This window comes from Callorhinus ursinus, unplaced genomic scaffold (assembly GCF_003265705.2).
Source record: "Callorhinus ursinus isolate GAN/ISIS: 27379988/994484 unplaced genomic scaffold, GSC_fseal_2.0 scaffold7, whole genome shotgun sequence".
In the NCBI taxonomy this organism is placed as follows: domain Eukaryota; kingdom Metazoa; phylum Chordata; class Mammalia; order Carnivora; family Otariidae; genus Callorhinus; species Callorhinus ursinus.
Genome location: NW_027397069.1, coordinates 31,855,657 through 31,881,110, shown reverse-complemented (window position 1 = coordinate 31,881,110; position 25,454 = coordinate 31,855,657). Strand labels below are relative to the sequence as shown.

General features: G+C 34.5%; 1 protein-coding gene across 1 annotated transcript in view; it reads right to left on the bottom strand.

Moving 5' to 3' along the window:
* KLHL1 (kelch like family member 1) overlaps window positions 1-25,454 on the bottom strand; it is a 378,887-nt gene that overhangs the window by 197,399 nt on the left and 156,034 nt on the right. Inside the window, exon 4 of the mRNA XM_025874602.2 lies at window positions 20,475-20,671. Within this exon, the coding sequence (XP_025730387.1) occupies window positions 20,475-20,671 (197 nt within the window). The remainder of the gene's footprint in view (window positions 1-20,474; window positions 20,672-25,454) is intronic.

Here is a 25,454-nt window from a genome sequence, read left to right as displayed (position 1 = left end):
TAAAAGGATTATTCACCATGACGAAGCAGGATTTATCCCTGGGCTGCAAGTTTGGTTCAACATCCACAAATCAGTCAACGTGATACAATACATTAACAAAAGAAAGAACAAGAATCATATGATCCTCTCAATAGATGCAGAAAAAGCATTTGACAAAGTACAGCATCCTTTCTTGATCAAAACTCTTCAGAGTATAGGAATAGATGGTACATACCTCAATATCATAAAAGCCATCTAGGAAAACCTTCAGTGAATATCATTCTCAATGGGGAAAAACTAAGAGCTTTCCCCCTAAGGTCAGGAACGCAGCAGGGATGTCCACTATCACCACTGCTATTCAACATAGTATTAGAAGTCCTAGCCACAGCAATCAGACAACAAAAAGAAATCAAAGGCATCCAAATCGGCAAAGAGGAAGTCAAACTCTCACTCTTTGCAGGTGATATGATACTGTATGTGTTAAACCCAAAAGACTCCACCCCAAAACTGCTAGAACTCATACAGGAATTCAGTAAAGTAGCAGGATATAAAATCAATGCAAAGAAATCAGTGGCATTCCTATACACCAACAGAAAGACAGAAGAGAGACAAATCAAGGAGTCGATCCCATTTACAATTGCACCCAAACCATAAGATACCTAGGAATAAACTTAACCAAAGAGGGAAAGGATCTGTTCTCAGAAAACTATAAAATACTCATGAAAGAAATTAAAGAAGACACAAAGAAATGGAAAAATATTCCATGCTCATGGATTGGAAGAACCAACATTGTGAAGATGTCAATGCTACCTAGAGCAATCTACACATTCAGTGCAATGCCCATCAAAATACCATCCACTTTTTTCAAAGAAATGGAACAAATAATCCTAAAATTTGTATGGAACCAGAAGAGACCCCACATAGCCAGAGGAGTATTGAAAAAGAAAAGCAAAGCTGGCGGCATCACATTTCCAGACTTCCAGCTCTATTACAAAGCTGTCATCATCAAGACAGTATGGTACTGGCACAAAAACAGACACATAGTTCAATGGAACAGAATAGAGAGCCCAGAAATGGACCCTCAACTCTATGGTCAACTCATCTTTGACAAAGCAGGAAAGAATGTCCAATGGAAAAAAGACAGTCTCTTCAACAAACGGTGTTGGGAAAATTGGACAGCCACATGCAGAAGAATGAAACTGGACCATTTCCTTACACCACACACAAAAATAGACTCCAAGTGGTTGAAAGACCTAAATGTGAGACAGGAGTCCATCAAAATCCTAAAGGAGAACACAGGCAGCAACCTCTTCGACCTCAGCCGCAGCAACTTCTTCCTAGAAACATTGCCAAAGGCAAGGGAAGCAAGGGCAAAAATGAACTATTGGGATTTCATCAAGATAAAAATCTTTTGCACAGCAAAAGAGACAGTCCACAAAACCAAAAGACAACCGAGAGAATGGGAGAAAATATTTGCAAATGACATATCAGATAAAGGGCTAGTAGCCAAAATCTATGAAGAACTTATCAAACTCAACACCCAAAGAACAAATGATGCAATCAAGAAATGATCAGAAGACATGAACATTTTTCCAAAGAAGACATCCAAATGGCCAACAGACACATGAAAAAGTGCACAACATCGCTCCGCATCAGGGAAATCCAAATCAAAACCTCAATGAGATACCACCTCACACCAGTCAGAATGGCTAAAATTAACAAGTCAGGAAACGACAGATGTTGGCGGGGATGCGGAGAAAGGGGAACCCTCCTACACTCTTGGTAGGAACGCAAGCTGGTGCAACCACTCTGGAAAACCGTATGGAGGTTCCTCAAACAGTTGAAAATAGAGCTACCATAGGATCCAGAAATTGCACTATTGGGTATTTACCACAAAGATACAAATGTAGGGATCCGAAGGGGTACGTGCACCCCAATGTTTATAGCAGCAATGTCCACAATAGCCAAACTGTGGAAAGAGCCAAAATGTCCATCGAGAGATGAATGGATAAAGAAGATGTGGTATATATACACAAAGGAATATTATGCAGCCCTCAAAAGAATGAGATCTTGCCATTTGCAACGACGTGGATGGAACTGGAGGGTGTTATGCTGAGTGAAATAAGTGAATCAGAGCAAGACATGTATCATATGACCTCACTGATAGGAGGAATTCTTAATCTCAGGAAACAAAATGAGGGTTGCTGGAGTGGTGGGGGGTGGGAGGGATTGGGTGGCTGGGTGATAGACTTTGGGGAGGGTATGTTTTATGGTGAGCACTGTGAATTGTACAAGACTGTCGAATCACAGATCTGTACTTCTGAAACAAATAATGCAATATATGTTAAGAAAGAAAAAAGAAGAAGAAGATAGCAGGAGGGAAGAATGAAGGGGAGTAAGTCGGGGGGGGAGACGAACCATTAGAGACGATGGACTCTGAGAAACAAACTGAGGGTTCTAGAGGGGAGGGGGTTGGGGGGATGGGTTAACCTGGTGATGGGTATTAGAGAGGGCACATTCTGTGCACAGCACTGGGTGTTATGCACAAACAATGAATCATGGAACACTACATCAAAAACTAATGATGCAATGTATGGTGATTAACATAACAATAAAAAATAAAAAAAATCAGTGTACGCTAACAGTTTATACTTATTACTGGGGAAACCGCTAAAGAATGTTTAGCTGCCAATAGATTTCACCACATTTGGATTTAAGGAAATTAGCCACCTAACTTAAGAAAATTAAATAATAAAATACTATTTTTACTCCCCTGAAAACTATGACTTAAGCAATTTTTATAAAGCTCGACAACGGGGCACCTGGGTGGCTCAGTTGGTTAAGTATGTGCCTTCAGCTCACGTCATGATCTCAGGGTCCTGGGATGGAGCTCTGCATCTGGATCCCTGCTCAGGGAAGAGTCTGCTTCTCCCTCCTCCTTTGCCCCTCCCCCTGCACGTGCTCTCTGTCTCTTTCTCTCTCTCTCAAATAAATAAATAAAATCTTTAAGAAAGAAAAGCTCGAGAACAAGCACAACTAAAAAATATACATTTAGGGATACATACATGTGTGGTAAATACATTACAAAGAACACATGTATTGAAAACACAAAATTCTTGCTATCCTCAAAGAATAACGTTTACCACTGAGGGAACAACAGATAGAAAGGATTTCATGGAGTGTCCAGGTAGAAGTGTACTTAAGAAATTTGATTTTTAAGTTAGGTACCACTATGGTGGAAAGTTATTTGAGTATTATACTTTAAAACATTAATATATATTCTAAGTTTCAAATTTTATAAAATAAACTGCTTAAAATGAATAAACATTTACAAATAAAATATTTGAAAACATTACAAATAAATTTCAAATATTACATTATAAAATATTTTTAAATGAATTAGATGGGGAGAAAAAGAAATAGAAGCAATTTCAACATCTCAGGTAAGAACAGATGAGAGATTTAACAGAGTAGTGAACTCTAGGCAAAAGGGAAGAAAACAGGTTCAGTCAATGGTAAGACAGAAAGGAAAACAGTAATGAAGGCGGCCTCAAAATTCAAGGTTAGAGGCATTCTAAAGAAGAAAGTGTTCATTAGGGTCTAACACCGCAGAAAATTAGAACAGAAAAGTACAACTGGATTTTCAAACTGTGGGGGCCACTTGTCCATTTGGCCATAGCTTTTCTATGCCTTAGTGGAGACTGAATTCATAGTGCAATGGGGATTCAAGAATGTCTACTTCGGAGCTGCTTAAGGGTGGTGATCTGGTTTGGAGGGCAGGTGCTAGGGTTCTTGTGTTGATGCCGTGATTATAGGAAAACTTCAAATTTTTAAGTGTCAACTACAGATCAAAAAAATTACATTGTTAAGATGCTTTTACTTACACTTAAATTGCTTTTTAAAATGCCAGTTTTTGAATAGAATCATCATCATCACCATCATTATTAGGGCTATTATATTGCTCTTTGAGGTGATTTTAGGAAGTGTTGATGGGAAGAGAGATGCTCTTTTGGCACTAAAATAGTTGAAGAGGAATCAGGAAATAAGATGGAGAGTTAGTGAAAGGCAATAGAGTGCAACGGTTAAAGTTATAAACTTAGAAGCTAGTTCCCCGAATCTGAATTCTGGCTCATATACTCAGAACGAGTACAGTTCAGTGACTTAATTAACTTTTCTTCGCCTCAGTTTCTTTGACTGTAAAGATACTACCTATCTCAAAGCATTGCTAGGATTAAAATAGTTAATGTATAATACTTAGAATATTATCTGTCTTATAGTAATCTGTTCTAATTCTAAATATTATTTTGGTGAAATTGTGAAGAAACTGTAATTGCTTCTCCTTTCTGCTCTCTATGTAGCTAAGAAATATTATGCAACACTTGTAAATAAGATACATGGGTGACTGTATATCATTTTAATGTTATATTGGAACATGAAAGTCACCATTGAAAAATTATTTAATTTTCTAGGAGAATATACATTTGTTTGATTTACCATTTCTATTGATTAGAGATTAAGCTCTGTGAAATTACGTATTAACTTGCAGAATAATGACAGTTGCAAATAATTTCTGCCTGTGGAAAAGAGAAACAATAATGCTTGAGGTTAATGCCTTGTAGGACGTAAACTGGCTTTGTCTTTAACTTTGCAAGTTTATTTCGGCATTCTTATTCTTAGTGACTTTGGTCTCTTTAAACTAGTTTACCACCCTGCTGATACTCTCAGTCATAAGAAAAATTATATGGCATGTGCTCAATATATATTTGTGTGACTCATGATTTTTTGTTCGTATTAGCATTATGTTTTAACTTTGGAAAATGTTTGTTTATAAGTCACTTTTACCTATTTCCCCATCTTATATAGTAGTAGTAAACCAGTATAAAATAAGGTTCAATAAGAAATTTAGTGGTGTTGAAAGGATACAATCCTTATCTGGATATGGAAATATCATTATAATATTTGGGGAGCTTATTTCTTATATATTCGGGACAGTCAAGCTGCCCCAATTACTCAGGTAACCATTGCTTCTATATTTTGTTCCAGAATAAGAAGGCCTGGGGGACTTAACATGCCCTAAAGCTTTAACATCTTTCTACAACTTGCTGTCCTCTTTATGCCCACTGCAACATTCAGAGCTCCCATTTTTTTTCTGTCTAGATCAACAGGAACCTTATCACTATGAATTTGTTCAGTACTGACATGCAGCAAGTTTTCTTTCTCTCTCCTGGTAAGGTATTTTTGAATGATGATACCAGATGAAACCCAGATCAAACAAGCCTACTAAATTTCTTTCTGGATTTATTTTGTAGACTGCCTATTCTCCATTAGACAGTATGTCTTAAGTTATGGGTATATAGTGGAGAGAAAGAATGAGGAACAGGTGGATAGAGGATAAACAAATATTCCTTAATTCCCAAGTACCCTGAAAATCCGTCAGAGTGTAATCCACAGCCAAACTCGAGCTTCCATCATTATTTAAAGGCCTCGGTGCCAACAAAACTGAGTCATCTCCTTCTCATAATTAATTATTACAGTAATTTTAAGATTATACTGCAGAGTAGATGGTGATGGAGAAGTGAAAATAAAGAAAAACATTTTGGTTAGATTGTATCAGTGCAAAAAAAAAGATAATTTATAAAACAAGGCATTAAACAGGAAAAAGTTCTAATAATAATAGAGGAGGGCTGAGATCAAGAAGTCGAAGAATTAGTCTTGAATAGGTTGGAGCCACACCTGCTCTTCTAAGATTAGAAGTAAACTTAGGTGTGTTGGTAAAAATATGATACGTTTCATTAGGCTTGCACTTTATACTTCTTTTTTTTTAAGATTTTATTTATCTATTTGAGAGAGAGAATAAGAGAGCACAAGCAGGATGAGCAAGACAGGGAGAAGCAGACTCCCTGACGAGCAGGGAGCCCGAATAGGGGCTCGATCCTCGGACCCTGAGATCATGACTGGAGCCGCAGGCAGCTGCTTAACCCTCTGAGCCAACCAGACAAGCCTGCGCTTTATACTTCCCAAAATATTTTACATATATAGTCCATGTTCGACATTGATTACATTATCCCACATTATTTACTTAAATTAAGGAGAAAATATGTACTTTCTCTAATCATGTTTTTAAAAATCAGTTTTGAAAGTTATCTTCATCTTTGGACAATATATTTTTTCAATAAAGTAATAAAGTGATTGTAGTTTTATTAAGTAAAACCTAAGGCAGTGATACATAGTGGTTAATACTTGTACTCTATATTAGAATTCAATATCTACAATTCATTAGCTGGGTGGCTTTGGGCAAGACATTTAATCTCGTATCTTGGTTTTCTCATCTACAAAATAAGAACAGTAGTTTTACCTATCTCACAGGGATGTTTCACTAATGCATGTAAAGCCATTTGTGCCAAGCCCAGAGAAAGTCTCCAATACATAAAGAACTTTTATAACTCAACCATAAGAACAGAAGAGATACTTCTCCAAAGAAGATGTAAAAATATCTAATAAGTACATGAAAAGATGTTGAATTTCATTAGGATTAGAGAAATGAAAATCAAAACAAGTTATCACTTCACAACCACTAGGTGGCTATAATTAAGAAGAAAGTTAATAAAAATTATTGGCAAGGATATAGAGAAATTGAAATCTTAGACACTTGTCGAGAATGTGAAATGGGTGCAGCTACTCTGAAAAACAATCTGGTAGGTCTTCAGAATCTTTAACATAGATACTATACAACCACTTCATTTCTGGTTACATTTCCAAAAAAATGAAAATATTAGGTCCACACAAAAACTTGTATATGAATGTTCATAGCAGGATTATTCATAATGGCTCCAAAGTGTAAACAACTCAAATGTCCATCACAGGATGAACAGATACATAAAATGCAGTTCTATGTGGTATATTATTTGGTAATATAAAGAAATGAAGTACTAGCATATGCCATAACAAGAATGAATCTTGAAAATGTTATACCAAGCAAAAAGAAGCCAGTCTCAAAAGTCCACATACTGCATGATTTCAGTGGGGGGTGGGTTACTATTAATAGATACCGGGTTTCTTTATCAAGTGATGGAAATGTTTGAAAACTGATTATAGTGATGGAGGAACAATTCTGTGAATATACTAAAAAGCATTGAGTTGTACACTTTAAATTGGTGAATTGTATGGTTGGTGAATTATTACCTCAATAATGTTGTTTTTATAAAACATAAAACATTTGGAAGCAGGAAAATGTTTACTCCTTCTTCCATAATTATTTGTTGATCCCCTACCATTATCAGATAATGTTCTACTTGTAGTGACACTAAGGTTTTATTACTTAATGATAAAATGGCACTTATCCACCTTATCTAGAAATGCATTCACAGTTCATGGAATTTCAGATTTAACACAATATTTGGAAAATCATAAGGCTGCAAGGGACCACATGGGACTAGTATGATTGCAAATAAACTACATCATCTTACAGTTAATGAGCGAGATCTCGAGTGAATTGCTCAAAGACACACAGTTTTATTAAACAGTTAAAAAGCTGAGTCTTAAAATTTTCAGTGCATTTTTTCCTTATACTTTACCTTCTTTTTGTGTCTAAGAAATGTTGAAATCTCACACACCTTCAGCAATTAGGGTATAATGGAATTGGAAACAAACGAGTTAAAAAATGAGATTGTTGGCCAAAATCAAAGCAGCACTGATGGGAACATATTCTGGATAAAATAAACAAACAAATAAAGAGTGCAGCTTAGACTTTCACCTAATGTTTTAAAGAGAGACTTGAGAATTTATCTAGTTTACTCATTTGTTTCTAAGATTTATTTATTTATTACAGAGAAAGAGTGAGCAAGCGGGGGGTGGGAGAGGGGCAGAGGGAGAGAGAAAGAGAGAGAGAGGTCGAATCCTGAAGCAGGCTCCCTGCTAATTTTGGAGCCCAACACAAGGCTCGATCCCAGCACTTAGGTCAAGAGACCATGACCTAAGCCAAAATCAAGAGCTGGCCACTTAAACATCTGAGCCACCTGGGTGTCTATCTATCTAGTTAGAATTATTTCTGCAATATCTACGCCAGGATTTGGACCATTTTTTCCTTAAATATCAAAGGTGTTCTGTTATCTCATAAATTATTTAAAAAATGAGCATCAAGAAAAAATGAGCTTTAAGGAATGTCAAAAATTCTAAGGTATTATTAATTAAAATTTTAGGTTACAACATTTAATGTGAGTAATATGATATGCTAATATCATATTTGTACAAAATCTTATTATTTAGTCATAGTGTAGATTAAAACAATAATAGCAACAAAAGCTAATATTTGGAGGGAATTATGTACCTTTCAAAACTAATTTGATATACATTATATTGGCTTTTAAAAATAAGATAAAGGGCAATGTAGATTATGATAAAGTTTTTTGTTCTTTGGTCAATAAGATAAATCTATTTTCTACTAATATTTGATATCGGAGAATACCATTGAATGTAAAGTTGATGGTTGTCTTATGTTATTCTGTTCACCCAGGCTGATTCTTGGAGTTTGTAAATTTTTCATCTATTGATCTATCAGAAAAGTTCTTTTATTTTGGTCTGGAACCTGAGGCTGCATTGATTCCTATCTCTGTTTTCTAGGCTACCAAAAGATATATTTACTCAGAGAAGTTTATAGATCTTGAAGTTGTTTGTCTTAAGTTATGTTTATTACCAAGTATTATTTGTACTAAGCTGGAATACATCACTCTTATTTCTGGCTTCTTGAAATACAATAAAGCAATAATTCTCAGGGCATTTTATGACTTCAAAAGTAAAAGAAAAGAGTGTCAATTTACTATGATGAATTTCAAGTGAGTTCATCCAACTGTTCACTTTTGATTCTAAATGATCTAGTAAAATAATATTCTTTCCTAAGTGAAATGATGTTTCAGTCTGCTGACAATGAAACCATCACAAATCACTAAAGACTTCTTACCTGTGGAAGCACACCATTCAAATGCACACTGTATCATTGACTACTTAAAAACCAAGCTTTAGAGTCTTTGAGAAAAGTTGGGATTTTCAAGTTTTCAGAATTTAGTAACATCCTTCCCCATAATCCTTCTGAATAATTGAGAAAAATGCACTTGCCAAAGAGGAGAAAAGTATATTACTACATTCTGCAGTGGTTATCTGTTAGAACATACGACAAAACCAACTTTACTAATGAAGATGATGTCCTAGTTGTTGTCTAACTTTTATTTATGCTTTTTCTAGTTGTGTGTCAAAGTTATAAAAGTTTAAAATGTAAAAGTTAATATGATAATGATGATCATAATATAAATACATATGTATATGATCTGTGGAAAGTGAAGATTTTCAAAACAATGTAAACTAGGGTTATAGAGTTTACTACTTAAAAATCTAACCTTTCTTCTGGATTAATAAATGCAGTCAGTGTTCATAAAGATGTCTATTTGTGCATGTAAATTTATGCATATGTCTTAATCAGCAACTATATAAAATAAAACCTAATTTTAACTTCATCAATTTTCTTCTAGTTCAATTGCAATATATTTATTTGAAAAGTATCTTCTACATTTTATGCTATCCTCTGTCTCCTCATCATTTCATTATCCTCATTTATTCCTATCCATTACCAGAAGTAAAGATAGAAACACTACTTTATAATTGATAATCAGCTTATTTTCCTTTCAAAAAAAAAAAAACTGGAGAAGAAACTGAATTCCATCTCTATCCATATATTTGGAAATCTCTTCATGTTCTTTTAACTTTAGATCCAATTAAAATGCAAATTGCCTTTAACAATTGCTTAGAATAGTATAACATCTGGTTGGAAACTTTATTCGGCCTTTAATAAATCTGCTTAGATTTAGTATCAGTGAAATAATCCATTTTGCTTTGAAAGTCAACTCTTCATTATTTTAAAGAAAAACTTTTCACTGATTGTAGATTATATAACTCTAATATCATTAAAATGTCTTTTTTTATGTTGCTCAAATAAATATCACCTTACATAAAAAGAGAAAAGAATAGTTATAAGTGGTTATTGGGATAAAGCCCACCCCCTAAAATGTATTGTTTATTGAATTTACTTATTGAAGTCAGGATCTGAATCCCATTCTTCAGACCTTTCTGATTTCTGCTTACTATTATCCAGTGACTTTTAATTATGATGTGCTGTTCTATATGATCTGCAATCATATATGAAAATAGGATACATTTGCCCTACTATTAATTTTTTTGTATGTGCCCTTTGTGTTGGACAAAACATTTTAAACTTACTTTACATACTTATACCTTGATAGCATAGTGACCTTCAATAAAAACTGATTTTGTTTTATTTTATTTATTTATTTATTATTGTTTTTGTTTTTTTTTTTTAGAGTTTGTGAGCAGTGGGGAGGAGCAGACAGAAATGGGAAGAGAGACAATCTTCAGCAGGCTCCAGACCCAGGCCTGAGCATGATGCAGGGCTCAATCTTACCAATATTTTTGAGTATTTCAAATGAAAGTTATTCTTATTTAAAATCAGTTTGGGGGCCCCTGTGTGGCTCAGTTGGTGAGCATCTGACTCTTGATTTTGGCTCAGGTCATGATCTCAGGGTCATGAGATGGATCTCCAAGTGGGGTTCTCAGAGGGGAGTCTACTTGAGTATTCTCTCTCTACCTCTCCCTCTGCCCCTCCCCCTGCTTGCATGCTCTCTCTCTAAATAAAAATACATAAAAATCTTTAAAAAATAAAAAAAGAAATACTCAAAAATATTAAATATAGATCTTGATTATGAAATGAATCCACTAAAAACTTAAAAATATACACACATCATATATAGGATATATGTTACCTGTTGAACAGTTTTTAAATAACTGATAAAAAAAAAGCTAAAGAACTTTAAAGACCATGGATGTATCCTGTATGTATGTATGTATGCATGTATTTACAAATATATTTTAATAAAGAAGTATGAAAAGTAAAATTGGGAACAATATAAATATTTTTAGTTGTTGTGGAATAGATAATATATTTCACTCCAAATTATTGATATTCATTAGATTTCATTTAAGTCAATAAAATTTATAACAGCATATTTAAAATTATTAATATTTGAAATTATTTATTCATTTATTCTTTCTTTCAAATATCGTATTCCTGTACCTAAAATAAGAAAGGTGTGGGGTGCCTGGTTGGCTCATTTCATAGAGCATGCAACTCTTGATCTTGGGGTTGTAATTTCGAGCCCCAAGTTGGGTATAGATATTGCTTAAAAATAAAATCTTTAAAAAATAAAAATAAATAAAACAAGAAAGGTGTTATATATTAAGAACAAAGAATACAGAAGTGAACAAGTCAGATGCAGTTTGTTGCCTTGCAGAACATGTAATCTAGCTCTGTGCATAGTATTTTTTAAAGATTTATTTATTTATTTATATTAGACAGAGAGAGAGACAAGCAGGGCGAGCAGCAGTGGGAGAGAAATAGGTTCCCTGTGGAGCAGGGAGCTCGACTCCAGGCTCCATCCCAGAACTCTGGGATCATGACCTAAGCAGAAGGCAGAGGCTTAACCAACTGAGCCACCCAGGCACCCCCAGCTCTGTGCATAATATTACATATTTAGAGTAACTTGGGGTCTGTGGGGAAATACCTGATAATCTATAAGAGGTTATTTTTTCCTTAAATTTTGTCTGGTTGTACAGTACATTTCTTTTTTTTATATATTTTTTTATTGTTATGTTAATCACCATATATTACATCATTAGTTTTTGATGTAGTGTTCCATGATTCATTGTTTGTGCATAACACCCAGTGCTCCACGCAGAATGTGCCCTCTTTAATACCCATCACCGTACATTTCTAAAAGCATTCCTTTAAGTGGTGCCTGGGTGGCTCAGTCATTAAGCGTCTGCCTTCGGCTCAGGTCATGATCCCAGGGTCCTGGGATCCAGCCCCGCATCGGGCTCCCTGCTCAGTGGGAAGCCTGCTTCTCCCTCTCCCACTCCCCCTGCTTGTGTTCCCTCTCTCGCTGTGTCTCTCTTTGTCAAATAAATAAAATCTTTAAAAAAAATAAAAATAAAAATAAAAATAAAAAAATAAAAAATTACTGTTAAAGATCTTTAAGCACAAGTATAGTCCTTAACTGAAAATTGACAATAAGAGAAAAACCTAAAAGAGAAGCATAAAAAGAAATTAGTTTCATAATATGTGATCCATTACCTCATCAAAAATATAAATACAAATATTTTACATGCATTAATGAGGTGCAAATTATTTTTTTAAGATTTTATTTATTTATATGAGAGAGAGAGAGAGCACGAGCAGGGGGCAGAGCAGAGGGAAAGGGAGAAGCAGAATCCCCGCTGCATGGGTAGCCCCATACGGTGGTTGATCCCAGGTCCCTGAGATCATGACCTGAGGGGAAGTCAGACCCTTAACCTACTGAGCCACCCAGATGCCCCAGAGGTGCAAATTATTGTGATAAAGTGAAACTTCCATATGCATAAAAAATTGATTTTTTTTTCACTTGATCAAAACCATACCACTGATTTCATTTGTTGAAGAACTTGTGCTTTGCAAACTGAAAAGAGCACTGTAGCCAAAAAATTTCTGGCTTTCCTTTCTCCTGATATTACATAAGAAGCCCTTTCAGGGCTATTTTAATAATATACTAATATTACTTGTTACAGAAGGGAATTCTATAGATTAAGTGATTAAAATAATTAAACACTTGGGGACTACTCACAAATTACTATGAAAATCTTTTATATGTGTGTTTATAGGATATTTTGTAACATTAATTCCTTCTTGATACTTTGTTAGTTCTGTTGCTACAGCATCAACTCAAGACAACAGTAACTACACAGCCATTTATATCTGTTAGACAATAAAGAAAACCTAAGACATTTTAATAGTAGATTCTGTGTGTGTGTGTGTGTTTGTGTGTGTGTGTGTGTGTGTGTGTGTGTGTGGTGATTTTATACAGCTATTGCTATATATTTGTTTTAGAAATAGCTCAGTAGGAGAAATGAAAATAAAATTAAAATATGCAAATGACACCATCTTTAAATGAATAGAATACTTTTCAAGTAGATGAATATTATTATCTTCAACATCATCAACATCAAGAAAGCGGAAGGATAAGTTTCTTAAAATAGAATTATCTTCAGTTTGGATACAAAAACCTAAAAAGGAAACATATTTGAAGAGCATCTGAATAGAAGAAATGGACTGTATCTAAAATGGACCCTTAAAAAGCTTATAATTTTCATTGCATACTCTGTGATTATGCTTAATTAGTCTTTGAAATTGTCATAAATGCATGTTTAATTGTGGTTATTTTATGAGCCCTAACAATTACAAAGTTCTGTGTAGTCAAACTGCAATCACATGAGTGAATAATTATGTGTTATAATGTTACTATTTATTATACATCTCTATCAGTTTATTCAGTGTAATGTGAATATCCTGTTTGCACATGACACTAAACACAAAAGTCAATTTTTTAAAACTCCACTCAAATCAACTTCATCTTAGCCAGTAGACTAGAATTGTACTAATGACTGTGAGTTAGAACACAGATGACTGCCTATAAAAAGTTGTAAGCTTAATTTAGGGACAGAGGAATTAAAGAAAAACAAAAACAATAGGAAGTTCCTTTCTAGGGAAGCTTCCACGTGCTTCCTTACTACTTGTGATCATCCAGCTCTGGGGGTGGTTGTCATCCAAGCCACTCATTGTATTCAACCTTCATTTCTTCAATTATCAAAGAAATGTTGAAAGTCAAATTTTGCCTTTTTTTAACTTGACAATTGTATATTAATTTAAACTCATTACTCAGACCATGTGTGTATATAAGATAATGAAAAGTAGTAACACAATGTAATGAATAATAATAAAAAAGATAACATTCAACACAAATTTTATCACTAATTTATCACATAATAGTCCTGAGAAAATTATGGATGAAAGGAACTTTGTTTTAATGGCAGAAACGCAAAGCAATTTATTCTCCCAATGCAAATTCTAATTTATGGGTTATTAGAAGGATTATTGGTAAAGATAAAAAAAAAAGCATGCTGCTAGCTAAAAACCATAAGAAATGTCAGATATTTCAAAACCATGAACAGAAAGCACATAAAGTTTGTTCTTTTTCTCTGGCATTGCTGTAATGGCTCTGAAGGACAAGTGAATGAGGTATAGGATTTTTGGAGTATGGGACTGACAGGGCAGCTACTCTCACACTGACTCGGGGAGGCTGATGCTCCAGTTCTGAGACTTCCACCTTTCAAAGCTGTTGATTGAACATGGTAGCCTCTTGATGAGTCCTATTGCCACGCTTCTGCTTCTAGCTTAAACATGGTGAAATCCTGCATGCCATGCTGGTAGCACTGGGCAGAACGGCGAGTGCACTGAACAGGGAAATGAAAACAAAACAAAAACAAAAACAGAGGAACAAAATGTTCATGGAGTTCTGTGCTCTTATCTATGCTTTAGATTTATAAAATCCACTTGTCTGAAGTAATCCATGTTTTGAAGTGTTCTGGACATCAGAAATCTGATTTGATATAATGGATAAAATGTACTCACTGTGTAATCATCAGCATATTAGATGGAACACCTAATTTGTAGTAAGACAGCACTAGGCTTAAATCCCCATTCTAGCATGTTTTTGATATTATTCTTCAGTAAATTATTGAACACCCCTGAATCTTAGTTTTATCATTTTTGGAATGAGTATTACACATACTTTGCAGGGGTTTTGAAAGGATTAAATTCAGTATGTTTAACACCTAGAACAAAACCTGATATACACTATGTACACTTAACTTGTAGACCACCAGTACCCGTAGTGAAAAGCATTGCTGTCAAACACAATGGCTGAAGTTAGAGTTACCTCAGTTTCTCTTTTTCTCTCTCACTCACCCAGTATACATATAGGCCTCTAGTGAAGTGCCAACCTTTTTTCTGAGTCTCTCTTCTTGCTTCCTCCTCATGTCATTCTGACTAGTCTTTAAATTAAATCTTGGCTTTTACTTGCTCAAAAAACTTTCAATGATACACCATTATTTTCAATATAAAAACCTGAATCCTTAACAAATTCTCAGTAACCTTGGAAAATTGGCTCGGCCTAAATCTTTAGCCTTATCATCCACCTCTCTTCCTTTCTCCTCTACCATCCCATCACACTTGAATTTCCTTAAACAGAATAAGCTCCTTCCCACCTCAGATCACTGGCTCATCATGAACGTTCTCTAACCAACTCTTCCCCTGATGAATTCTGCCTCATCCTTTACAACTCAGTATAAGGCTGTTTTACTCTTCCACAGCATCTTACATTCCTTTATAACAGTTACCATATAAATACATATATGCAAATATATATGAATATATATAATTGTCATTTATAGTTGTAATTTATTTGCATTCAACATATTCATCTTTATTCTAAGGGCAAACTATGTCTATTTTGGTCACCATTGTTATCTCCAGCGCCACCTACTATAGTTCCTGGTATAGAGTATTCAACAGTCACTCACTCTTTCACTCAACAATAAATGCTATGCACTTAAGGTACAGATGTTTAAAAAAATGCTACCACGAAACTGCCATAGTAAGGGTAGAGAAGAAAGCAACAAAACAATGACAAAGTAAAAAAATATAAAGCCAGAAACTCATAAGTACTCTAAAGGATACGAAACAATGTAAGGGTATAGAGGGTTTTGAAGGCAGTGCCACATTATATAGAATATTCAGAGATGAGGAGCACCTGGGTGGCTCAGTCCATTAAGCGTCCAACTTTTGATTTTGGCTTAGGTCATGATCATAGGGTCATAAGGTCAAGGCCCTCATTGGGCTCTGTGCTCAGCGGGGAGTCTGCCCAAGATGCTCTCTCGCCCTCTCCTTCTGCTCCTCCCCCTGCTCTCTCTCTCTCTCTCTCTCCCTCTCTCTCTCTAAGATAAAGAAATAAATAAATCTTCATTAAAAAAGAACTTTCAGAGACGAGAACTCTGTGGAAGTGACATTTGAGCAGATGTCTGAATGAGGCAGAGGAGAAAATATATTTTGGTAGAAGAGTGTTCCTGGCAGAGGGAAGAAAGAGCAAACACAAAGGTCTTCAGGTGAGATGCGTGGTGTAGTCAAAAAGCAGTAAGATCGGTGTGGCTAGAACTATGTGAATAGGGGAAATAATGGTAAGAAATGAGACTGAAAAGAAAGAGGAAAACCATGTGTGGTCATCTTGAATTACTGAATTCATGAGTGCTGAGAGTCACAATTCTAAAAGACTATCCAAAGGAAATATGTCAATATATTACAATGTACTAGATACTTTGTCAGGACAAAATGCATTTCCACAGAGAATACTCATTCTATCATAAAGGATTTTGCAATAGAGTTGTGAAGACCAGTCACAAAGACAGTAAAAGGTAATTAATTGTATAAGGAAATTTATGATGATGCCACACAATCCTAAATAGAGGAATACTAAGATTTCAAAGAAGAGAAAGAATGCCATGAAAAGTTTTAAGACATTTCTTAGGCATGGATGAACTAAAACTGGAAATGGAGGGGTTATTTAGAATTAGATACCAGAGATTCCAGGCAAGAGAAATATCATGAGTAAAGTATAAGTGAAGGGAATTCACAGCACATGTTTAGGAGGGGTGAAGTCAATTCCATTAAATTTTGAGGAAAAATGCCCTGGGGGTGGTTTAGAAGCTAGGTGTGGAGGACTCCAAATATGGAGTGTGAATCTGCTCTTTTGAGATAAGTGTTGGGTTAGGAAAACAAGCCACTCTATGTTCAATACAAGAAAGATTTGTGGACAGTGAATTGACAGGTGGTGCAAGTGAAGGTCGGGAACTTTATGTTAATGGTCTCAACCTTCAGTTCTATGTGAATTGTTCTTAGAAGCACTCAGCAAAGGCACTCCATTCCCCAAGAACCTCCAGAAGGTCTCAGTCCCCAGCAGGGAAGTACACCACTTTCAAAGGCTTGCAAAACAGTTATTTCAATTTTCCATTCATCCACTTTTCTGCTTTCAGCTGCTTGTGAAGTTGTACCTTGCACCTCTTCCACTTTCCATCCCCTACATGGATGCTTGTTATTGGCAAACTGTAACCCAGAACCAAATGGAGAGAGTATTTCTGGGAGATGCAGTTCCAGGAGTCTCCTCAAAAGGCCCGATGATCTTGGAGGGAAGTGGCAGTGATGATTAGTAGAAATAGACAACCCAGTGGAGAAAGAAAGATCAGATGACTGACATAGACTTCTGGACTTTCCATTCATCTTCACAAAAAGCAAATCAACCTTAATATTATTCTTTCATATAACCTTTAATTTGAACAGAAGACCACTACTAAAATGAAAAACAGAATGAGAAACATTTACACAACACTGTTTTAGACAGAAGTCTATTCTAACAAATATGTGAAGATGATTATTTTCCTGCCATAATATTATTCAGCTACAGGAACCCGAATGTCTTTCAAAGTCCCTTCATATGACATGATTATAAAATATTTACTATTCTTGTTATTCTCGTCTGTTTCTATTTGTCACTCTCTAATGCTTTTGAAATATGATGTCCAAAAATAAGCACAGGTCTCATAATGAACTCTGACTAATAATAGAAGGGGGGGCCATTTCCTTCAATTATTATGTTGCTGTCTATATATTCATGCAGCCAAAGTTTAAATTAATGTTTTAGAATTAGTTTCACACTTCTGCCTAATACTGAGCTTGCCTTCAAAATTTTCCAGTATTTTGCACATGAACCACTGCCAAGTTGGGTCACCTTCCTGAATAGATTTTGGAATCATCCACACAAAATCAATAGCTGAAGCCAAATAACTGGGTGAAATTTCCAGAGGAAAGTTAGCAAAGGATATAAATAGCAAAGGCAGGTAGCTAGCAAGGTAAGATCTAGCCATTGAAGGTCAAGTTCATACCTAAAAATTTTAGCAAGGAAATTAAAAATTAGGAAAAAAAAGTATTATTTATAAAATAAACAAATAAATAATAAGAGCCAATAAAGAATTTAGTCCCAGATGTACCAGGAAACCTGGGATGATTTGCTATATTAAAGCAGTTAAAAAGAAAAAAACTGGTAATAAGTTTGCTCTCAAAGCACAGATTGAATAGATTAAATGGGGACACAGGTGTGATTAAACAAGGATCAGGAGCAAAGATATGGTGAAAAATTATAACATCAGTTGCAAAACAGTCATTTTAAAGTGTTAGAACTGAGAGGAAATAGCGGTGTAGGAAGAAAACTGGTCAGTACATTTTCTTCACTAAAATGGTAACCTGTGAGCATCTGGAAAATATTGGAGCTTTATGTTTCCAAAAGAATTTGAAATCATTTAATTTTCAACAGACATGACACAACACATAATCCATTCATAGTCTCAAAAATAAATTAAAAGTTGTTTAGAATGTTAAGAATGTTAACCAGAACTCTTTTATATTTTGGTTTTAAATATATTTTACTATAGAATATACATTTTAAAATGTCTAAAAAAATATTGTTATTATTGTGTGATAAAATGCAGAGCAGTCCAAGCAGCTGCAGGAAAAACAGCTTTATTACTAAATTAATAATTTCAAACTAGACCAGAAGGGACCATTATCCCTCTGGATATGGAGGCATATTGTTCTTTGGCTTAGCTAAGCCAGGAACTCCTAATTGTAATGAAATGTGCATAATTAAGTGACTGCAGTTGGACTTTGATATTTTGGCTAATGAAATATTTGTTTACATTGATTTTACATGGTTCATATAATTTCAGTAGCAGTACTATGCCCTGTCATAGAATATTCCAAAGGAACAATTTGACAATAGAATTACAAAGCATGTATCTCCCTCCTTTTATTTGTTTATTTTCATTTAATTTACTAATCAGCTTAAAGGATTAAAGAAGAAAAATAAAATAATATTGAAATTCTGTATAAGAATAACAATTAGAAGACTTTTAAATGGCTGATAGTCATTAGTGATTTGAAAAGATGTTGAATCTTAAGAGTTTTTAATAAGTAACAACTATAAAGATTAATGAGATTTAACTCATATAAATTCTTCCCTTGAGGTGGAAAGGGAAAGTTCTATATTCTACAATTGGTTGTTTCAATAATAACAATCAAATCATTAATAATGTTAATAATGAAAATAAGAAAAATGGCTAACATTTTATATAGGAGTTGCTATATGCCAGAAACTAGATTAAGTGTTTTAGGATGATTATTTCTAGGGTATGAAATATTGTATGAATTGTTATAACTGGTTATTCTATTCTAGAAAGGAAATAACATGAAAAAAATTCCATACCACAAAGTTCACACATTTAAAGTGTGCAATCCAAATGATTTTTGGCATCTCTATAAAGCTGTTAAAATACCTATTTATATATAGAAAAAAATCAAAGAGAAAAATATAAATAGATTTAAATTATTTTTGGAATATTTACCAAGTGATATTCACTCCATTTAAGCCCATCATTAAAATGGTACAGAAAGTCAGTTATAGAAAAAAAATGGAGAGTGGTTGGTTTAAACATCTAAATATTTTCACTTACTGTAGAAGTTTCCAGGAGTTTTGAAAGCCAATATTTACTTTACCAATAAATACTTTATAATATATACTGTAAGTTTGATTTTTTTCATCCACAAATCATATAGGCAAAGCCATACCAAACATAATGTGCTACGATGAAAATATATCAGTGAGCTCAGGCTGCTATAACACAATACTACTGACTGGGTAGCTTAAGGAACAGGAATTTCTTTCCCTTATTCAAGAGATTGGGAAGTCTAAGATGAAGGGGTAAACTGATTGGGTCCCTGGTGAAGGCTCTCTTCTTGGCTTGCAGATGGCCACCTTCTTACTGTGTCCTCACAAGGTGGAGAGAGAAAAGAGGCAAACTCTCTGGTGTGTCTCCTTATAAGGGCACTAATCTCATCATGAGGGACCCACCCTCAAGACCTTATCCAAACCGAATTACAACCAAAAGCCCCCATCTCCACATACTAACACATTGTGGGTAAGACTTCAACATTGAATTTTGGTCGATACAACTTATTCCATAGTAAAAAGGTTGTAAGATAAAAAGCAAAAGAAACGTTTTTTTTTTTGTGGCACAGACTAGTCAGTCTTTTTTAGAAAGAAAAGGCAAAAAAAAGGCAGCTGTGGAAGTAGATATAAAAAGACAGATATGCCAGGAGCAATAAGAAAGATTCATTTAAACAACTTCTAAAATCTTAAACAGTCTATAATTGCTTTTTGGCTTTGTTTACTATTTATAGGCAATGTAGATTTAAAGTCCATTATGAATAGGCTTTATTTTTTTTTTTTACTTTGCTATTATAAAATACTACATACTACATTGTGCCCCATAATAGAAACGTGCAAAGCTTGTAGAAGTCATTTTAAACAGAAAGAAGTCATTCGATGCAAAGACAGTAATTATTTTAACTTCTGATAATACGGCTCTGCCTCTATGATTAAAATATTAAATCTCCTTACCATTGTATAGCTGTGGGCTACCTTCATTAACTCAATGCACCCTTGAGCATCTGCGAAGGCTCGGATCCCCAGACAGTTGGATGGGTGCAACAGCTTCATGAGGAAGTGGCAGCACACTTCCACTACTTGGGGAAGCTGAAGAAGGCACGCTGCAGCAAGAAGGTTTTCAATGGTGTCTTCCTTTAATTCCAAGCAACCTAAACAGTAGGTGAAGAGAATTAGGAAACTGTTTAAACCATGTACCATTGTATTATTTAAAATTAGGCCAATCTGCTAGAAATGATCTGAACTTAGACCCAGAACCAAGATAAATATAACTCACTAAAGGCCAACAACTGTTTTAAGCATTTTGCATTTTTGACTTCATGTAATGTTCAAATTCATCTAGTACATACTAATTATCTGTGTCCGCTTCAGAAGGAACTATGCTTGTTCCTTTTGTTGTGAATTAAGAAAAAAAGAAGAGTAAAAAGGAAATTTCACAAAACATGTCTACAAGCTTTAGAGAGCAAAGGTTCATGAAATTTCTGACAATACATTCATGTGTTTATTAGTATGAAGCACCTATGTGTGGATAATGAATATATGTATATAGATAACTTACATAATTATCTATATACATATATAATACATGTGTTGTAGATTGCTAATATTGTATTTAACTCACCATACCCATGATTATAATTTTCTATAATTTTTTTTTCTTATCAGTTAACCTAAAAAATTGAGATCTTTTAGTGCTTCCTCTTCTATCTAACTACTGGAATAATTTATTAGTGAATGGGGCTATTTCTGTAATGTTTGTAAAACATTCCCGTGAAGACTTCCAGGCTTAAACTCTTTGGGGTTAGGTTTATTTAGCAACTTAACACATTTATTTTAAAGATTTTATTTATTTTTTTGACAGAGAGACACACAGTGAGAGAGGGAACACAAGCAGGAGGAGTGGGAGAGGGAGAAGCAGGCTTCCCGCGGAGCAGGGAGCCCAATGTGGGGCTCGACGTGGGGCTCGATGTGGGGCTCGATGTGGGGCTCGATCCCAGGACCCTGGGATCATGACCCAAGCTGAAGGCAGACACTTAATGACTGAGCCACCCAGGTGCCCCACAATTTAACATATCTTTAATAGGTTTATTCCCCATTCAGATTTTCTATGTGTCACTCAGTATTGAGTGAATATTTCTAGGTCATACAAATGGCTTATTCCATCTTAGTTTTTGTGGCACAGACTACTACTCTTCACTAGAAATAGCTTCACTCATTTTCCTGAACACAGGGCCAGGCCACATGTTAATATATGATACATGTCAATGGACTATGAGTAGAGGGATGTGTATTACTACCACACCAAGGCATTTATGACATGAATGTGTTTCATCCAAGCTCTCTTTGTCTTCTACCAGCAAAGTAAAGATGACATAAAACCCTGGTGGATGGAGGATGCACAAAGAGTAAGGAGACTGGGTAGCCGAATCTACATCAAGAAGTACTAGTTTCAAATAATAATACTCAATATTTAAACTAATAATACTTAAATAATAAACTCCAGTGCTCAAATATATTTTTAGTTTTGTTAGTTTATTGGTTTTATTGATTCTGGCAGTCCAATCTACTCTAAATTGTAGTTTTAATTTTATTTTAGTTCGTGTGTATCTAAAAATATGGGAAATTTTTCATACCATGGATTTTTTATTTTTGCCTTCTGTCATCCTTATTTTGTTAAATTAATCTATTTTTCAGTGGATTGCTTAATAACTTCAGAGAATCAATTTTTGGGGTCTTATTAATGCATAATATAGAGTAATAGTAATGAACTTGAGGTTTTAGAAAATTTATTTTTATTAATTTTGCTCAGAAACTATTGACCTTGCTAAATATGAAAATTCTGGAAAAGTATCGCCTATTTTTATGGAAATGATTCTTCCTCCTTACATTTGCTTCTTCAATTTTCTCTTAGAGACTATTATTAAGGACTATGTATTGGATCAAATCATTCTCTCCTCCATATCTATAATTTCTTTATGTATTCCATTCACTAATTCTCTCTCCAGTATACTTAATATTTTGTTTCAACTTGATATGTTGAACTTTAGAAATATTTTATTTTTACTTCTAGAAGCTCTTTCCATGAGAATTATTTGTATTAAATTTATATTTTCATATCTACCTTTAAACTCATAGAAACTTTTTGCTATATCTTATATACTGTTTAACCTTGACTTACTAAATATTTAAATAACTTTTAATAGAATTTCTACCAATAGGAATTATTCATTTCACAGAATTTTAAATTAATTCATAAACATCAATTTTTATTCCTGAGTTTTAATAATGTCATTCTTTTTCTTTGATCATGGATTCTTTATATTTCTACTATTCTGTCTTTATATAACTTTACCACATTCAGGTTTTTTTTTTTTAATTTTTTAAAGATTTTCTTTATTTGAGAGAGAACATGAGTGGGGAGAGGGAGAAATGAAGGCTTCTTCATTTTAAAGAATTTTTTCCTTTATAATTAGTAATCTGTTGGGTGGGGGGATAACTTTGCTTTCAAACATGACATTTCACCTATAACTTAACATGTTTAATAGTTAAAGAGTATTATATTTTATTTATGAGGGTCACTGATAGAATAAGACGGCAAAGGAATTTAAAGCATGCTTCCAAGTGTAGCAAGGGATTTAATGAAAAAAGCAGGTAAAGTGGAAACAATAAATTGAAAGGAACAGTATATGAGAAGAAACTTAAAATACTTTTTTATTATGTATTAATTTCCAATTTTATTATGTATTATTATATTATCCCAATTTTTTATGTATTAATTTCCAATTAAATTAGCTACCTAAAGTTTAATTTTAATATAAAAGAGGGACATTATCAATAACAAAAGTTATTTCTAAACATACAAGATTTTGATAAATGCACAAGGATCTTATTACTCGGATATTATCAACTAATAGAACATTGAGTATCATAGGTCAATTCAGCAGAGGAGACATTTGCCAATACAATTCTTGGAGGGGTTTATATTTCACATTATCATTCAATAATAATGTCAAACAAAATATTCACCTGAAGTTGAAAGATTCATACAAACTCGAATGATTTTAAGATAAATTATGTCAGTGCAGCTATTGATATAGATTTTAAGGTTTATGAATATTATAGTAAGCACCATAATGAAGTATTCTACAGGTTATAGAAACCTGTATTTTATAGATTTTAAATGATTTATGAAATGTGTACCTAAGCTTATAAGAATAAAAATATGAAATATAAAGGAGATAACATGAATACATTAAAATCTGTTATTTATAATTGATCATAAGCATAACAACTTTTTTTTTTTAAGATTTTATTTTTTGACAGAGAGAGACACAGTGAGAAAGGGAACACAAGCAGGGGGAGTGGGAGAGGGAGAAGCAGGCTTCCCGCGGAGCAGGGAGCCCGACGCGGGGCTCGATCCCAGGTCCCTGAGATCATGACCTGAGCCGAAGGCAGATGCTTAAGGGGTGAGCCACCCAGGTGCCCCTGCATAACAACTTTTGATAACATTTATATCTTTTAAAATATTGTCATGATTTCAGACCTTCAGAGGAATTTTACCTAAAACTTTCAGTAAGATTGCCAAGAAGATGGTCATATGCTTCCTAGCATAGGTCCTGTGAAAATCAGATAAAAGAGGTAAATGCAGATGGGGCATGACTTTTATAGATTCTATTTTATTTTGATTTCAGAACATTAGGAGAATAACTTCCTTTAATTTTAACTGTTTTCTGTATTTTTAAGATTTATTTATGTATTTATTTATTTGAAGGAGAGTGCGCGCAGGAGCAGGGGCGAGAGGCAGGCAGAGGGAGAAGCAGACTCCCTGCTGACCAGAGAGTCTGATGCAGGACTGGATCCCAGGGCCCTGGGATCCTGACCTGAGCCTAAGGCAGATGCTTAACTGACTGAACCACCCAGGCGCCCCTGTTAACTAACTGTTTTCAATAGGAAGTATACCCACAAAAATTAACACAGTAGCTCTGGCCTACTATTTTTGAAAAGGCCTGCTAGCAAGATTTGCCCTTGACTGGTGTCTGAAAAATTAGATTTCAAAGGGGTCCCCACCATTAACTAATACAAATGATTCATTGTACCTAAAGTGTTTGTATAAACAATATGGCTTATGCTGAACACCTGCCTTCCTTCTGGGAGTCTTGAATTTTGGCACATGCTAAGCAGAGGCAGCCTATGTGATCAGATCTCCATAAAAACCCAGGGCACTGAGTCTCTAATGAAACTCCCTGGTTGGCAACAATTCACAGGCTTTGTCACATCTCATTGAAGAGGACATGAAGTGTCCTGTGTGATTCCATTTGGAATGGAGCTTTTGGAAGTTTGTGCCTTGTTTCTCTGGGGCTTCACCCAGTTCCCTTCCCTGACTGTGCACTGAATCCTTTTGCCGTAACAAATCATGACCATTGGTATGACTATGTGCTGAGTCCTGTGAGCCATCAGTGATTTACTATATCTGTTGGTAGATGGTTATATTGACGACAGACAACTGAGCACCAGTACATGATTGAGCTTTGTTCCAAAACACCAGAAAATATTCTCAGCCAAGTCCAGCCAATTGACAAGCCACAAACTTGTAAACTAAATAAATGGTTATTGTTTTAAGACATTAGACTTGAGGCAAAATGTTTGGGGTCAAGCAACCCTTATGCATGAAAAGCTAACTTACAGAACACAAAATAATAAATGTGATGGGCTAATCAAAGAAAAAAGATTACTCAGAATGGATCATAGTCCTAAATGTAAAAACTAAAACTATAAATCTTCTATAAGAAAACAGAAAAATTTTGTGACCTTAAGTTAAAGATTTCCTAGATAAGACATCAAAAACATAATCCACAAGAAAAAAATTGTTAAATTGGACTTCATAAAAATCACTGCAAAGGACAATATTAAAGGGACAAAAAGATGAACCACAGA